Source organism: Periplaneta americana, chromosome 10 (assembly GCF_040183065.1).
Source record: "Periplaneta americana isolate PAMFEO1 chromosome 10, P.americana_PAMFEO1_priV1, whole genome shotgun sequence".
NCBI classification, from domain to species: domain Eukaryota; kingdom Metazoa; phylum Arthropoda; class Insecta; order Blattodea; family Blattidae; genus Periplaneta; species Periplaneta americana.
This window is the reverse complement of record NC_091126.1, coordinates 74,237,531-74,257,041: the sequence shown is the minus strand read 5'-3', so window position 1 is coordinate 74,257,041 and position 19,511 is coordinate 74,237,531. Positions and strand designations below refer to the sequence as shown.

Here is a 19,511-nt window from a genome sequence, read left to right as displayed (position 1 = left end):
GCTATATTACAGAAAACAGCTTCTCTGTCACTTCGGCATGTTCTGGGTAGAAGAGCCTATAATGTAGTTTTATGTTGCTCAGTAGTATTCCTGACAGTACCTTACAATTTAGTAATCACTTTCCATTTTCACCGAACGTACAACAAAAATAGTCTTCCTCCCACACTGTACGGAATGATCGTTTGCCTACAGAAGGTTTTGACTGTGTCATTGTCCCGCACTGTTCGTGCGTTTACTAAGTACTTGAACTGCCTTCTGCAGCCATCCGTCGAGCTTCGAACGGGGAACAGCACGCGCTACATTCGAAGGTTGTGATTACAGAACGTAATCGGGAGTCAGAGAATGAGCATACCTGGTCTAGTATATACAGTCGCGAAGCTCAATACGTAGTAAATATGCAAACATTAGATAGTTGCTCACCACTAGGATCGCTAATATCGCCTCATTACAGGCAATGCAAAAAGTACCGTCACAGTCTATTGTTTCTAGTACCCTCAAAACTCAAGCTTCGTGACTGTATATAGTAGACTGTGATATAAGCCCACAATACTGGCATTACTTATCTCTCTTCAGTTGTTGATGCCCGTGCTTCACTACGTTCGATTGCGCAAGTGTTCATAAATAAACAGCTTCTTCAACGTCCATCTTCACCGATTGATAAGTATTTTAGTTATTACATTTTATTCTGCTGTAATTTATTTCTTAATGAGCTTCAACAGATTGTCAAAAGATTAATTCACATCCTGAAATAATTTTAAAATGTGGATTCATAATTTGCTAAGACTTGGCTAGAAATCTTCTCATTGTCATTATTAAGCAACCAATGTCAGAATAGTTGGTTGGATTGACTCATTGCCGTCGTTAAACAACTGATGTCAGGTGTAGGCATTTTCGTAACATCTAATTTATTTGACACTCAAGCATTAAGTTGCACTTTAAAATAAAAAAGAGGACTTAGATTTGAAGGCAGGTTAAAAAAAAATAATTGTTATACTATAGTATTTAAAATGTCCTTTGACAGAATTTGGTGAACAAATAATAAAACGAAATTAATCCTGTATCGTTACCGGTACTGAAAGTTTAAGAATTTATTCATTTCGTTACCCCTACTTTATATTATAAGTATCAAGAAAAAAGGCCTGGACAGACTGATGACTTTCGAGTTTTCTTTCCAACACAGAGAAGGACGTTTCTGTTGCCGTTCCATTCCACTTTGGCGACCAAGATGATACCGGTATTACTCGACCAAGGCCGGTGGAGTCCTGCATCCCGGAGCCGTGGCGCTACTGCTCCTGCGTTCGTAATACCGCATCGCGATAGTTTCGACGAAGAGCCTGTTCTTGGAAAAATATTGCAAAATCCATGTTCCATAAAGTAAGGCGACCAGATTTCCAGGTTCCAAAATCGAGACACCTTGCAAAGTGTGACAATAAATGTATTATGAACTTTTTATGTACACTTACGTGAGAACTATAAATAAATACCTAATTAAAAACAGAATCGCGATAAAAACTAAAAACAACACATTGCAATACATGGATAAAATAACATAAAGCACATAAATGACATATTAAACATATTAAAATCGATTGGATGTGTTGAATAGATTATTTCAGAAGAGAGGACTGCCGCCATCTTTAGAATTCTTATCAAAATGAATTATTATTCAACATATAATTATTAATTAAATAAACTTCATTATTTCATTAATAGTAGTTATGTCATTAAGAACATTATACTACTATCTACGAATTTGTTATGCAAGTTTTATAATTTTATATGTTGAACTAAAATGAAATATTCAATTTCATAATAATAAAATTATTCCAATTGGGAATTAAAATAAATCTTGGCAAGGTTCAAGGTTCAACGTGGACTGTCGATTAAGGGACAGATTTCTCTAAAAAAAACCAAAATACAGCCAAATTCTTTAAGTTTCAAGACCTTAACTAATACTACCTAGGTTAAAAATAATTTATATCTAAAATAATAGGGTATCTAATCCTAGTTTAAAACAAAAGATTTTATAGCCCCAAATCTAATAAAGTTATAATAAACATAACATTTCTTCCAAAACAGTTGATCTGCTGTGCACTTATAAATTCCGTCTGATCTGGTTGGTTCTTGTCTTTCGGCTTGAGGATGGCTGCATTTACTTCCGCTATGCTTATATCAGCTCTTCGTCGTATGACTCTGGCTCTTTGATTTGGCATGAGTTGGTTAGTTTACCTCTGATAAGGAAAAGGAAGAAGTATTTTTTTCAAGATTCCATTGGGATCTCTGTGACAGTGCTGGTTAACTTTCTCGCAAGGGCAAGAAAGGGCTCTGTTAGCGCCTCTTGATCTTGGGCTTTTCTTTATTCTTTTATGAAATTAGTTTTCTTTGTCTTTAGCTGTTTTTGTATGGTTTCCTTTTCTCTGCATAGAGATTCAGATTTTCCTCGGAGATGTCTGTGCTCTGTGTAAGAATTTGATCGCTTCTCTTCTCCGTTTGAAGTACTCAGCATCAAATCAAGGTTCGGGTGTCCTTTGACTCTGGGAAGGAATAGGCCTAATGATTGTATATAGTTTTCTGTTCTTTTCGGAGTGGTATCTAATTGGCCCTTTTTAAGAAGGGCTTAAGCTTCGTAAATTGCTTCTTTTCTGGTTTCCAGTTATGTTACCTCCACTTTTCTTGAGACTGTAGAGAACTTTACTGTTTTTTTTTTGTTGGCTTCGCCTTTATTAGTTTAATTGTTGATTCTACCAGTAGACAGGCTACGTGCCGGCACCGGGTTTCCCCTTCTCCCTTTCTCACCATCATCATCCTCACCCATTCCCTACACCACACTTACACGAACACTTACACATACACTCACCCTAGTACACGACATAACTCTTCACAGATACACATCATGCATAACGCGGCCAGCCGAAGTGGTATGCTACTTGAAAATGGGTCACAATCCTGCCATCTACCCGTAGTATGCGGAACCCGAATCACGCAAGTGAAGTGGGTAGGCATTAGACACGCGTTTTCTTAGAATGGCAGCTGGTGTATGAGTCGTATGAAAATACAATCTTGTAGCGTCAGGCAACTATATCATAATTATGGAATGAAAACGTTAGTCATTTAGCCAATAATATGGCTCATAATATCTCTCCCAGTTCAATCTCCGCGCGTTGGATTACTGGCACTGCCAGCCCGATTTATTGAATTGAATATGAGTGGTAGCCAATTTTAAAGCGAATGAGATATAATACTAACACCAACATTGGCAACTAATTGACTATGCTGCCAACTTCAGAGTTCATAACATTACTATAAATATAGAAAACTCTAAATCGGGACAAATCATAAAATCTAGGCAAATCCAGGACAAATTGACGTCCCGAAGTACCTTCAGAAAAATCCGGGACAGGGAGTCTAAATTCGGGTCTGTTTCGGAAAAATCGGGGCGGATGGTCACATTACATAAAGTAAATTTGATTGTCACCTCGCATGTACATCTAAGTTATTGACAATATATCAAAATGGATTACGTCCAAACCTCTTAAATCAATTACATTTTATCCATAAGATGCATCAATCAAGCCTTTTATAAAAATCTTTTTCAACTGGCAAATAAATATCTATGTTTTATACTACCATATTGCAATTGACAATTTCCTACCTAATTTTACAGATCTCGGATTATATCTCTACCGGTCAATGGCCGTTAAATTTCAAGGGTTTATCTTACGACGTGGGTGTCAGCGTATTGAAAAGCATTATAACTTTCCTCTCATCGCCTCATCTCTCTACCGCAAATGTCACGTTGCACAGAGGCAGGGATAAAATGCGAGATCTGTAAAATTGAAAGACATACTTTTGCTCCATTGAAATGAAGCCATTAAAGATGAATGCGGCAAAGTAACTTTGGTGCATTACCTTTCCGCATTGGAATACTTTGCCGCGCTGCTTTTAAATTATACGCAAATTACATTTTCTACAATTTTAATGCAATTCGATTACATAACTTGAATATATCAACAATATGATTCAAATTTAGCGAACATTATAACATTGAATAAATAGATCATAAAGTTGAAGATTTCATTAATTTAGATTTTTCTAGGATATACGCCAACATAATATTTTCTGCACTCGTACTTACCTTTTTATTCCTGGATCAAACTGTGAACAATTGGCATTCTCTCTCATATCGTACAGTTTTTTCAGGAGCAACTGACTTCTCACACTCCGTTCTTTCAGCGATATTCATCAATTCTTCTTCACTTTCATAAATATCCATAATAATTTGCGATATTTTTCGCGATCTTCAAACAAACTTGACACAGAAATAACAATTGCTAAATAATACAGTTATATGACAATGGTAATAAACTAACAAATGCTGGTCGATTCGCGTTTTCTAGCATTGCAAGATTTTAAACGAAATAATATAACATTGTCTACTGTGAATGTTTATATTAAAAAAAAACAGTTAAGCCTATATTACCGGTTGCTCTATATGGTTGTTAAACTTGGACTCTCGTTTTGACAGAGGAACAGGTGGTTAGAAAAATATTTAGGGCTAAGATGGATATTGTTACAGGAGAATGGAGAAAGTTACACAACGCAGGACTGCACGCACTGTATTCTTCACCTGGCAATTAGGAACATTAAATCCAGATGTTTGAGAGTAGCACGTATGGGTGAATCCAGGTAAGTACATGAAGAGTACAGGAGAAAAACAATCAAAGTACAGTTCTCTTAAGGGTGATGTCATTTTCAAGTCAGTATATTATTGCAAAATGTATGGGTGAATCCAGATATCCATAATATAGTGTGTTAGTTGGAAGATAATAATAATAATAATAATAATAATAATAATAATAACAACAATAATACATTTTCTTTTATTTAACTACGCTCGCAACTGAAGAGGTTATATCAGCGTCGCCGGATGTGCCGGAATTTTGTCCCGCAGGAGTTCTTTTACATGCCAGTAAATTTACTGACATGAGTCTGTCGCATTTAAGCACACTTAAATGCCATCGACCTAGCCCGGGATCGAACCCGCAACCTTGGGCATAAAAGGCCAGCGCTATACCAACTCGCCAACCAGGTCGACTAGTTGGAAGATCTGAGGGGAAAGATCTTTTGGGAGGCCAAGACGAAGATGGGAAGATAATATTAAAATGGATTTGAGGGAGGTGGTATATGATGCTTGCTCAGGATAGGGACCGATCGATGGAGGGCTTATGTGAGGGCGACAATGAGCCTCTGGGTTGCTTAAAAGCCATTTGTAAGTAAGTAATAAAAAGTCACTCTACAGATTCCTGGGACGGACCATAAGGAAGCGAATTAACATGTTATGTTTCCTATAAAGTAACCAGCACAGTAGTCTTCGGAAGTGTATATGTCGCCAATTATAGTGTATACATCAAGGACAAATACTCCATTTTTAATACCGGTATTAAGGTCCATGGTAAAATGCTAATTTTTACACCACTTATTTTATATTATGTTTTTTGTCCTGAGGAAATACTTGTCTTTTATTCACACACACACGCACGCACGCACGCACACACACACAGAGGTGTTTAAAAATACGAGGCATCATTTCAGGTATGTATTTCCCACATGTAGACAATCAAAATAGTTCATTACAACATGTGTCCGGAAATGCTTTATTTCCGAGTTATGGCCTTCACAACATTGAAATTCACCGGAACGTTTTTCTTTCCGCAGGTCGTTGTCGTCAAAGGAGACATTAAGAGGGCACTCTGACAGTTCATTCCGAGGCGAAGGTTACATTCAGTGTTGTGTAGGCGTTAGACTGTGCGACATGTATTCAAATCAAGAGCTGGTAGAGATACACTTCATGTACGGTAAGGCGGACGGCAATGCTGCGCTGGCTCGTCGTTTGTACCAGGAGAGGTACCCACAGCGACAATGTCCAGATCGGAAGACATTTGTACGTCTCCATTACCGTCTGTGCGAGAATGGAAAATTTAACTCTCCTGGTTTGAAAGGGGACGTCCAAGATCTACAACTCCAGAAGTACAGGAGATTCTGGAGGCTGTGAACATGACTCCTTCTATCAGCACACGAAGGGTAGCGTTGCAAGTCAATGTTCCTCATACGACTGTCTGGAGACTGTTGAAAGAGTATCAATTGTATCCTTATCATTTGCAACGTGTACAGGCCCTGTCACCAGCAGATTACACTGCACGAGTTAGGTTCTGTCAGTGGTTCTTGCAGCAGTGTGGTGTAAATCCGAACTTTCCTGCCTTAATATTATTTGCAGATGAAGCACAGTTCACACGAGATGGCATAACAAATTTCCACAATCAGCATGTATGGGCGTATGAAAACCCACGTGCAACTGTTCCATCTCATCACCAGGTGCGGTTCTCCCTCAACATGTGGGCCGGTATCATTGGTGATCGATTAGTTGGACCCCATGTACTTGTAAACAGACTTACGGGGCAGGCGTACACAAACTTCCTGGAAAACACCATATCTCATGTTTTAGAAGACACTCCACTGATCAATCGTCAACACATTCACTTCTTGCATGATGGCGCTCCTGCACACTTCAGTCGTACGGCTCGCCGGTACTTGGATCGAAAGTTTCCTGATCGATGGATAGGTAGAGGTGGCCCAATTGCTTGGCCTCCACGCTCACCTGATCTGAACCCTCTCGATTTCTACTTGTGGTGCCATTTAAAATCATTGGTTTATTCGTCTCCGGAGCCTGATTTGGAATCCCTTCGGAATCGAATTGTGGCATGTTCTGAGGACATACGCAATACTCCTGGAGTTTGGGATCGTGTTCGCAGGTCAATGAGACATCGATATGAGGTCTGTATTCAAGCAGGAGGTGGACATTTTGAACATCTTCTGTAATGACAACGACCTGCGGAAAGAAAAACGTTCCGGTGAATTTCAATGTTTTGAAGGCCATAACTCGGAAATGAAGCATTTCCGGACACATGTTGTAATGAACTATTTTGATTGTCTACATGTGGGAAATACATACCTGAAATTATGCCCCGTATTTTTGAAACACCCTGTATATGCAGGGTGGAAATGAAATAGCGTTGCAGATTTTCGGAGCGAATAGTTGAAGTTGTATGTAACAAAAAACTGCAATATCATACTGGTGGAAAGTTAATAGTTTTTTTTTTCAGAAAAAAAGTTTTTTCTAGAATATTTAACAACCTCTCATTCGGCAACTATTGCGAGTAGGATCGTGATTTTGCCCATATCGATATGAAAACTAATGAAGAATAATATTTATCCCTCAGGTGTTGTTCGGTAAGCGGGGAACTGTATGCTCATGCCACAAGCCAAGCGAAATCACAACCATTGCGAACAAGGGGAAAAGCAGTAGAATGCAACCAACTGGTGTGTTGATGTCAGTGCAGTGCTGAGCAGTGCGGTGGGCTACTGTGGGGTTCGAAGCCCAGTGCGACGGGCTAGGAAGCGGCCGCATCAGGCAATGTTGGTCTTGGGTGGGCTGGGCTACTGAAGCGTGCGGACTGGCAGTGCTGAGCTGTGAGCTACCGTGCAGTACTCTGTTCCTGTCCGAGGCTTAGGGCCTAACACCAACTGCAATATCGCTTACTATACTGAATGAGGTGTATTTAATGAGCTTCATTCCAAGATAAATTGACTCATTCCGCCAGTATAGTATAAATCGCTGTACTCGGACATACAGACAGATAGCATGCCAAAAGCTTGGTATCGGTGTCAGAGATTCTGAAAACGTGTAAGAACTTATATTCGAATAAATCTCGAAAACAATTTTTTGCTGTATCACGATACTTTTCTATATAAGTAAAACAGTATTTACCTTTAATCCTCCAAAGTCTCAGGGTAACTGGCAAACTGTGCGCCGTGTAAATTCAGATAAAGTAACTTACCCACTTGCCTTGTTGGCTAAAGTAGCGCTGAGGTGCTTCGTGCTTCGCTTATACACCTTACATACATGAATCAGTGGCAGGTTAGGTTTTGTTAGTTTAGACTTTAGACCTTTGTTATGCCTTGCATATACGATTAACTGCATCGCCACAAAAAATCCTTTATAAATTCAACGATTTTCACTTCCGAATTCACAGGAACTATCTCAGCGCTAATTTCACCGCCTTGTTTACCTCCTTGTACGACGATTACCTGATTTCATTCATCTCAAGCTCCTTTCCCATCTATAGTAAGGAAATAGACCTCTGTACAATGTTCCAGGCTCCCAACCATGATAAAAACTGTGATTCCTTCATGGGCGTCAGAGCATTAAATAGCATCGCAAACTTCTCTTTCTCTCTCTTCCCCTTTCTGCAAACGTGACGTTGCATAGGGCCAGAGATATAATACAACATCTGTATAGCTGAATTGTAAGACAGAAGTACGTCTATCCCATACATGACACTGAAAAGTATCTAAAACAGCATACACATATATATATATATATATATATATATATATATATTTTTTTTTTTGGCTGAGGTAAGTGAGGCCGGGCCTCAGTCACTTTGCTTCCTTAAACTCAAAATTTTATAGTGGTTTTTAGTCGTACATAACATATTATATTAGTTATTTCAATGAAGCGTATAGAGTTGTAGAAGTAGAAAACTTTGTGATGTATATAGACCTGTCTTGCAGTAAAATTTGTTCCTGAGGGCAGGATCGCTCGTGCCGGGTCTGGCTTCTGCATTTCGTATGTTTCCACGGGTTTTAAGGTTGCACTCGGAAAGCTGAAACTGAGGCACATTTCTTGTGGCCTCGTGGCCTAGCAGGTATTCCCCAATCCATCATCCTTCACTTCTCCCATTCAGAACCCGGTCTTTCGTCAATGCCGATATCAAGTGTCGGTTGGGATGAGAATAACAGTGATGAATCGTCGTGTGGTCCACTGTGGTTACGTGTTTCGGGAAAATAGAAATCGAAAGAAATGCGAGAAATAATGATCATAATTGTAATAAATTCATTGTTAGAGTATCGTTATCGATAGGAAATAATATTGAAAAAGGGAAAGTTTTAAATTAAGACAGACATACGCCATCACCGACAATTTTTCAGAAAGATAATCTTAAAACGCGAGCTTTCAATACATCCTGGTGTAACATAAATGGGTCTTTGGTAATGTGGTGCGAAATAAACTTTTCTGTTGGTCGTGATTGTTGCTGTCAAAAAAAAAAAAAAAAGAGAGAGAGAGAACAGTGTGTCTACTGAAACTTCAGCCATCTGAAAAATATTTCCACGGGAATTTCAACACATGCTTCTTTAGTTGAGGATAATATTCGTTGCTTTATAAAAATTAAATAATTATGCCTACTGAAATCAACTCACAGCATAGCAACTTATTTTTTTTAAGATTGACATATTATTTTTCATTAATGATAATAATAATAATAATAATAATAATAATAATAATAATAACATAGTAATAATGTCAATCATAATAAATTATCATCAATAATAAAGATTTTGTATCGAAGGTAGCCTGCTTAAACTACTTACTACAGGCCTCACCGAGGATTTCGTTCACCAGCGGCTACTGGTGTGAGTGTGCATGTGTATGTGTGTGGACGTGTCTGCCAATGGGAAATAATGGAGTAACGGAACTCAGGGTCGTTAGAAATAAATATAAGTTGTGCTTATAGTTAGGCAACACTTCATCCATCTTTGCAGGTCCGTTCATCGCAACTCCGCGAATTAATAATGAATCATGCAAACTTCATAGCAGGCCATATGTTAAAATAGCCACTATATTAACAGCGAAGGTAAGAATGCACTGCAATCGCTAAAAGATCATCACTTAAAGCAAGAAAGACATATTTTCGTGACAGAATGCTAATTTCTCTTATGGCACAGTTTTTTGGAGGAAATTCGTCTGCTTTTCAGAGACACTACATCATATTTTTAAGGGCTTTGTTCCAATAATGCGTTTTTGAATACATGTTGCATAACCATATAGTCAGGTATCACCAACACTTACATTCATTTCTAACAAATAGACTGCTCCGCCGATATAGGAGAAAGCTAATGGTTATACTGTATTTTTTTTCATGGAGTGCAGGTTCATAGAAAGGACTTTGCCGACAGACCTTCTATTGCCCCCCCCTACTAATTGGTTGTCATAAATAAATGTCTTCCTTACTGTGACGGAAATCTTGTCTTCTCCTGTCAGTAACCAATCACAACCCTCGTTCAGAAGAATTGACAGGCTCCCGTTAAATCCACGTGGAGGCAGAGTTGCTGCATCTTTTCCGAATTCCAAGAATCCCTTCAGTCTCACTGTCTCATTTCAAGGGTCACCAGGATTGTGGCAACTGTGCGATGTTGGGACGAGGGGACAGGATGGAATTGTCAAAGGTGTTTGTGTAGGAAGTCATAAATCTGTAAGTGGGTGTTCAAAGGAGCCACCGAACTGCACTCCTTGAAATAAAATGGAGTATACCTACTTAGATATAACACACGGAGCCAATCACTACAATCGGCAAGCATCATGTTTAGATAGATAATGAAGGTCAAAGAATAATATGAATAGTAAAAAATCGATCGTATGAAAACGGGTATTTAAGAGTTATTAATTCATTATAAAAAGTAAATTTGATACAACGTTAATACGAATTACTGTAATTTTAAGTCCAATAATATATTTATCTATAAAATACAACATTAAAATAAATAAATAAATAATAGATGGATGGATGGATGGATGGATTGATTGATGGATGGATGGATGGATGGATGGATGGATGGATGGATGGATGGATGGATGGATGGATAGATAGATAGATAGATAGATAGATAGATAGATAGATAGATAGATAGATAGATAGATAGATAGATAGATAGATAGATAGATAGATAGATAGATAGATAGATAGATAGATAGATAGATAGATAGATAGATAGATAGATAGATTAGGTAGGTAGGTAGGTAGATAGATAGGTAGAAAAATAGATAGATAGATAGATAGATAGATAGATAGATAGATAGATAGATAGATAGATAGATAGATAGATAGATAGATAGATAGATAGATAGATAGATAGATAGATAGATAGATAGATAGATAGATAGATAGATAGATAGATAGATAGATAGATAGATAGATAGATAGATAGATAGATAGATAGATTAGATAGATAGATTAGATAGGTAGATAGATAGATAGGTAGATAGATAGATAGGTAGATAGATAGATAGATAGATAGATAGATAGATAGATAGATAGATAGATAGATAGATAGATAGATAGATAGATAGATAGATAGATAGATAGATAGATAGATAGATAGATAGATAGATAGATAGATAGATAGATAGATAGATAGATAGATAGATAGATAGATAGATAGATAGATAGATAGATAGATAATGAATATTACCTTAAACTTCCCAGTAATATCCTCAATATTTGCGCCGCTTTCAAGACGTTGAATAATAATTACTTTGTCATAAATACTCAGACGTGAACATGTTTGTGACATGAAGCCTTACCGGTATGCGGGGGCTTGGATTCTCGTCACAAAAACAGATGACGTTGTACTGTTTTCCTGCTTTCTATAGACTCAAAAAGATTCTACTAAATAGGCGGAGCAGTGTGTTCTGAAACCATCTGTGTAACTGATTCTTTAGCAATAATATATCTTAATGCATTAGATTATACGAAATTAATTTATTTTCTCATATAATTAATTATTAAATGTATTCACACTGCCGTGTTTCATGTCACCCTTTAGAAAGATTGTGCGTGTAAGCTGGGTCAGCAGCTGCGACTTCCTTAGGGCGTCCCTTCAAGTGGCGGTACTCCCACTCTGCAGCCCCCCATCCAGGAATGCCATTAACGGTGAAGAGTGCCAGCCTCTCGACCACGCGTGCCTCCCATTCCCAGCCTACGAAAAATTCTGGTGACTCTTTGACGTCTACTTGGACGTGATATTTTTTTCCTCCTGGAGACATAAAACATTTCAGATCAACATACTAAATGAGGAGCTTGATATTTTTATTTTATTGGGTTATTTTACGACGCTGTATCAACATCTAGGTTATTTAGCGTGTGAATGAAATGAAGGTGATAATGCCGGTGAAATGAGTCCGGGGTCCAGCACCGAAAGTTACCCAGCATTTGCTCGTATTGTGTTGAGGGAAAACCCGGAATAAACCTCAACCAGGTAACCTGCCCCGACTGGGATTCGAACCCGGGCCACCTGGTTTCGCGGCCAGACGCGCTGACCGTTACTCCACAGGTGTGGACAGCTTGATATCAAAGTTGGATAACTCCACTTTCGCTTTTTTACAGGAGAGGCGAAAAACTAGATTATTGGAAACCAATGACAGCGTCATATGTACATTTTTTTTTTAACATTCTCATGGGCAGGGAACGGATTTATATGGACTAAAAATATATGAAATATGTAAATATATATGTAGTTATTTTTACCAAAATATGGAATTAAATATGGATTTTTACCAAAATATGGAATTAAATATGGACTTAAAATTATAAAAAAATGACTATGTACGTTAAATATTGGTACATTTTAATCAAACTAAACAAAAAATATAATGGACGTACCTTATCTTCCAATGTAGTTTCAACAAAACACAATTTTTATTGTCTGTTACCATAACAATAGGTTACAAACATTTCTTTCAAGTGCTGAAAAGTGAATCTTCTTCTATTGTCTCTGAGGATAGATTTATACTGACTAAAAGAGCGTTCGACGTCACAAGAAGTAACTGGTACATAATTCAATTTCACAATGTCTGCTGGGGATAAGTCCAAGTTAATCTTCACTGTTGATTCACCACTCATCACAGCAACAACCTTTTGTAGTTCTTCATATCCAGGGTTTTTTGAAAGTACAGTGTCCACCTTAGCTCTTACTGCATCTGCAACTTTACCTCTACCACGATTCAGTTGTTCCACAGTACTATTTATAATTTCAAAACTTTCAGATAGTGAAAGGTGCCTATTTTGGAGACTTTTGAGCGTTTTTATGATGCATGAAAATGTATGCTGAATGTGAGCTAAGTCATTCTTCACACTTATGTCACAGGTAACTGTTTTCGCAGTATCAATTGAGACTGCATCTTCAGAGTCCAATGCAAGGAGAACATTGTTAATAGAGTCTATATGTTCGGCATAATATTCAACTGCTTCTAGCCATGTACTCCATCTAGTTAAAATTGGCTTTGGTGGCAATGGAATTTCAGGGTACATTTCTTTCAACACGTTAACTCTACTGGGAGCTTTGAGAAATACTTTTTTCACTGATGAAATCAACAAATCTACTTTAGGGAAATTGTCTCTGACCACTTCTGCCACACGATGAAATGCATGCGCCACACAAGTAAAATGAGTCAATTTAGGATATACAACAGATAATGCTTGTCCAGCTTTGACCATATAAGGGGCAGCATCGCTAATAAAGAATAACACATTATCGTACATAATACCCTTTGGCCACAGGATACCCATAGCTTCGTTGAACAGTTTAACTATAGTTTTGTTATTGCACTTTTCTAGAACATCACAATGTAAAAGAATTCGTTCAGAATATTGTTCACTTAACAAACCGATAACTACATTACCAACAAGTCTACCTTCTTTGTCGGGAGTCTCATCAATGGAAACCCAAATTGAACTATCTTTAATTTCATCTCTTATCTTCTGTATTGTCTCATCGTAGATGGATGGAGCATACGTCTTCCTAAGTGTTGACTCATCCGGGATTGTATGTTGAGTATATTTTTCAAGGAATTCCCTGAAGACCTTATTCTTTAGTTTGTAGAGAGGAATATCAGCAGAGATGAGAGAACGGCACAGGTCGATGTTAAACTCAGATCTTACATTCGATGTTGTTGGTTGTGTTAAAAACAATTGTCTCTGCTTGGAATTTAGTTGTTTGTTGGCCTGATGTTTACTAGTTGTAATGTGTTGTTGCACCAGGAACTTTTGTGTAGATGATACTGCACACTGACACAAATTACAAAATAATATTTTATTGTCAGTTGATAAACCATCTTCTTTAAATTCTGAAATGTAACTTGTTAGTTTTGATTTTAAATTGACTGAATGACGTACTTTTGGCATATTTACCGTCTTTATAGTATGATTTACAAAACTGAACCTATGTGTACTCTGACTGGCATTTAACTGTTGAGCTGCACAACTGAAGTCTGTTAAAAATTTTAAATTAAATTAATACAGTTTTGTAACTTACTTTCCCATTGTTGATAGGACTGCTAATTTTCAAATAACTCTGATGTTAAAGGGATTACTGAACATGTGTTTAAATCTCTATTGTTGAAATGTATTTTTAAAAGTTAATGGAATTTTGTTTTGTTTTATTGTTAAACCTAATATAATATGGACTGTTTTATATGAAATATGGAAAATATATGGAAATTAACGAAAATATGTACTAAACTCTAAAATATGGAAAAATATGGAAAATAAAAGTAGGATTTTTCAACCCTACACATTGTGAAACATAAAGATAATGCAAAATATAAATTATATTAGCTTTATAAGTAAATATGTATTTACATATAAATCCTTTCCCTGCTCATGGGTCATAGAAATTTCAGTCTCAAAATGTGATTAAAATTAATATTCAGGTCGAAATTTAAGTTTAAAAAGTGAAGTTGTCCATCTCTGAAATTAAGTCATGGAGTTGTCTGTTTTTGAAACCAAATGAAGCCATATTTAATGTGGAGTTATCTGTTTTTGAGACCAAACGAAGCCATATCTAAAGTAAAATTGTCTACTTTTGAATTTAAGTCTCTTATAGCTCGGTTTCAAAGCAAACTGATGTAAAACAGTACTTATTCATCCACAAACCGATTATATAAACCAACGAGCACTCGTTGATATAAACAATCAGCCATGTTAGATTCGCGATGCGTAATGGGAAAAGCTGGTACGAATGAGAACTTCTCATTGGCTACTGAAGGAATTGTCCTAATTTGAAACCAAGCCACAGTGGAGTTGTCTACATTTTGATTCTAAAACGCACAATTAAGTGCTATTTTCCCGCTGTTCTGTTCGTTTTTGAACCTAAACAGTTCCAGAATCACATTCAGCACACAAAATTCTATGAAAAACAATCAATATCTCGAAATCGCAAAAAATGGAGTTGCCTAATTTTGATACTATGCTCTTCAAATAATGAATAACTTTCCTCATCAAATGTCGTATTATGTCAGCGTCTCCACACCTGTGGAGTAACGGTCAGCGCGTCTGGCCGCGAAATCAGGTGGCCTGGGTTCGAATCCCGGTCGGGGCAAGTTACCTGGTTGAGGTTTTTTCCGGGGTTTTCCCCTCAACCCAATACGAGCAAATGCTGGGTAACTTTCGGTGCTGGACCCTGGACTCATTTCACCGGCATTATCACCTTCATTTCATTTAGACGCTAAATAACCTAGATGTTGATACAGCGTCGTAAAATAACCCAATAAAATAAATAAATGTCCGCGAACATATAGGTGTAAGGCAGTAGCTGTCAATATTCCACTTTTCAAAGACTTGCAACTTCTCTTCCCTTTCTTCCTCATCCTCCTATGACGACCAAAATGAACTATTAAATTGGTCCACTGCACATCCGTCTATAAGTATGCTGTTTGTTTGCTGTTTTAAATAATTTAAATCGAAATAGAGTGAGACCCAGAGAACTTTCCAGGTGGTTCTTTCGATCTAGCAGCGGCAGGTCCCCCTTGCTACAGTCGCTCTTTGCATCCCATGAACTTAGCAGCACTTCGCCGGATTAAAACTTACGTTCTATGCCATGTTAATAAATGTAATAGCCAATATTCTGATTATATTTCGAGTATAACATCATTATGTGCTGTGATTTAAAATAAATCTCAGCAAATTTGTTACTGAAATACGAGGCGCATCCAGAAAGTAAGTTTCCCTATTTAAAAAAAAAAAGAACACACACTTTCAGGAAAACATTCATTGGCAACAGCTAGGCCTACAGCAATGTTTCAGCTATTTTTCAACATAGCCACCATCAGAATTGAGACACTTGTCGTATCGTGGGATCAACTTTTGTATCCCTCTGTCGTAGAACTCTGCAGCCTGTGAATGGAACCAGCGTGTGAGAGACGTCTTCAGCTCTTCGTCGTTGCCAAAACGCTCATCGGAGGACAGGAATTTCTTGAGGTGCAAGAAAACGTGAAAATCGCTGGGAGCAAGATCAGGACTGTAGGGTGGGTGATCAAACAACTCCCAGCCAAATTCCGTCAAAACAGCTGCTGTGCGCCGAGACGTATGTGGACGAGCATTGTCATGGAGGAGCACAACACCTGCAGTAAGCATTCCACGCCTCTTGTTTTGAATGGCACGTCGCAATTTTCGCAGTGTTTCACAGTAACGGTCAGCGTTCACTGTTTCACCTCTTGGAAGGAAGTCAATGAGCAGAATGCCCTTCCTGTCCCAGAACACCGTGCACATCACTTTCCGTACCGACAGCGTCTGTTTCAATTTCGTCCTGACCGGAGATCCACTATGCCGCCAATGCATTGACTGCTGCTTCGTTTCCGGGGTGAAGTGCGAAATCCAAGTCTCATCGCCCGTGACGATCCTGTCGAGGAACTCGTCGCCGTCATCGTGATACCGTTGCAGAAATATCAGTGCTGCTCCTAAAGGTTGCATTTTGTGTTCGGGTGTCAGGTTTTTCGGCACCCACCTGGCACACACTTTTTTGAACAGCAGGTGCTTAGTGACAATCTCATGCAACAAGGATCGCGATATGTGGGGAAAATGGCTGCTCAGCTCCGTAATCGTGAAGCGACGGTTCTCCATGATGCACCGCCGCACCAGCTCAACACGATCATCATTGATGAGGGACGGTCGCCCACTGCGCTCTTCATCATGGACACTTTGACGACCTTCGGAAAACTGCCTACACCAGCGACGTACCATCTGCTTACTCATGATGTTCGGCCCATAGACCTGACAGAGCTGCCGATGAATTTCAATTGGCACAATGCTTTGTGCATTAAAGAACTTTATCACCGACCGAACCTCGCAGGCGGCGGGAGAAGGAATAAGAGCTTCCATTTCGGACCACTGCTGCCACGCTACTGGCACCAGGCGGGACCTGTCCGGCTGGCATATGATTGATACGTCATAGATCTATTAAGCATGCGCAATTGACACGGCTAATTACGTTTACTTTCAGGGGGAAAAAATCGGGAAACTTACTTTCTGGATGCGCCTCGTAATTATTGAAGAATGTGATCCCAAAACTCGCTCATATATATATATATATATATATATATATATATACACACACACACACACACACCAAGTGTTTCAGACTACCCATATCAGCCTTTTTTCTGGAAAACTATATAATACTGATACTGGTTGTTCATAAAAAAAAATTGATAACCAAAACCTATGTAAAGAATCGATTGGTGGTAGTACCATTTCCCGTAACAAACCAGAAGTACCTGTGGTCAACTTCGAAATTTCAAATGATAACATGGGCCATTGAAGGTGCCATTGGAAACTACTTTTAAAAAGAAACAACTTTTACTGAAACTTTTTTTTCTAACTTTTATTGTATACTCACAAAGCAACAAAAATGGTATTTTCTGAGAAATGTTGCAGATGATGCAGACACGCCAGTCTGTTGAGCTAATTTCTTAGCGATTTTTGTGGCGAACGTTCGAGAATAGTGCCAATGTGATCTAAGCTAGCCTCTGTTAAAACTTGTCTGTTTCTAGGGCGACTTTTTGTTTAACATCCACCTCATGTTCTCAAATTTATTCACTAACATATATTGCCTGCCTCGCCGGCGTTCGAATATTCGGAAGTTTCACTCCATTCAGAACAGGCGAGCCGATTCATAATTAAGATATGTTTAACACTCTTCTAGAGTCACATAGCGAGCCATTTTATGCGATATATCACATGTAACTGCACTCACAACAATCACATAATAACACAATACGCGTCCAATGTGAAATGAAGCAGAGTGGGCAGCAGAAGGTAGACTAGCGCCGGTCCACATACCATTATTATTATTATTATTATTATTATTATTATTATTATTATTATTATTATTACACTATATTTGATTAAACCACATATTTATACACTTAAAATGTTTCAGTGGGGACATGCTGATTAGTAGGATCCAATACATTTTTTCCCCCACGATTTTATTTCCCCTCTCTGTCTGTGTATGTCTTTTACTCTCGTTCACTATCACTGTCCCTTTAGTTTATCAGTTAGGCATTAACACAGAAAGACTTAGCACTACCAGTGATGCGTAGTAAAACAGCAATTTGTTATTTATTTAGCTGTTTCTTAATCCTATTTCATGACTTTCCGAAAAAATCAATTAGTCATGGCGAATATCGCTATCGGAAGGAATATCACTGGCAATTTTTCTATGTGCCATCCCCTGGATACAATAAACAGATACTGCACTTTTTATTTGAGGAGTCCACTGCAAGAATGATGGATGTCATTTAGAATACATTTTTCAGGAGAAGCAATTGAAAGTTTGAAATGCTTAGTGCTCAAAGCTTAACTGTGATTTTCCGATCATTACTGGACAATGACTATCAGTGTTAATGCCATATAACTCTCTATGTATATTCTATATGTCTTAAGATATGCATTGACAGTCTTGGTTCATTTTCGACAAGAAAGTGACATCCATCATTCTTGCTGCAGTGGACTCATTTGTTTTCTCACAGTAGGCCTACTTACAGATATTAATTCTAAAGCCAAACTGTAAACGAAAGCGTGTACAGAAATATAGTATATATATATATATATATATATATATATATATATATATATATATATATAATATCTTTCCGTATTATAAAGTAGTTTTTTCAGGTCCTGAAATATTGCTTTCCGTTTCCGCGTTGGGAAAATTCTGCGATATGTGCCTATGAACTAAACGCTATAATGTCTATTCATCTTCTGATTGAGGTTCTGGCTGATATGTACAGTAGTGGAAAAAAAAAAAACCCGGACAGACCCTTGTAGCTGATTTCAGAACCTTGTTCACTCCAGAGCACGATAGACTGGTAACTAAGACTTTCGTGGTTCGAATCCTGCCTGGGAAGGAAACTTTTTTTTCGTTCCTTATTGAAATTTATTCCAAATACTTTTCGATTGCTGGTAAAATTCATGTTCTGGGAATAATAAGTTAATTAAGTAGTCAAATATCGCTGCAATCGAAAAGTATTGGGAATAAATTTGAATAAGGAACAAAAAAAGTTTCCTTCCCAGGCAGGATTCGAACCACGAAAGTCTTAGTTACCAGTCTATCGTGCTCTGGAGTGAACAATGCTCTGAAATCAGCTACAAGGGTCGGTCCGGTTTTTTTGCCACTGCTGTACATCTATTATGAGTAGGGACCGGATTTTTATGTAATTACATATTATATTCCTCTCAACCTAACCGTATATAAATAACAAATCTTTGCGAATCTTGTAATTACCATTAATATATTAAAATTTGATACTACATATTTTTACATATTTACCCCAC

At 37.9% G+C, this 19,511-nt stretch overlaps 1 protein-coding gene across 2 annotated transcripts in view; it reads right to left on the bottom strand.

The window, feature by feature from the left end:
• Positions 1-11,637: 11,637 nt before the first annotated feature.
• Positions 11,638-19,511, bottom strand: part of LOC138707778 (uncharacterized) — a 69,007-nt gene continuing 61,133 nt past the window's right edge. The window contains exon 8 of one of the 2 annotated variants that reach the window (XM_069837679.1): positions 11,638-11,928. In XM_069837679.1, coding sequence (XP_069693780.1) covers positions 11,823-11,928 — 106 coding nt within the window. In that variant the 3' untranslated portion in view covers positions 11,638-11,822. Of the gene's footprint in view, positions 11,932-19,511 lie in introns of both variants that reach the window. The other variant, XM_069837678.1, reaches the window with a different exon arrangement.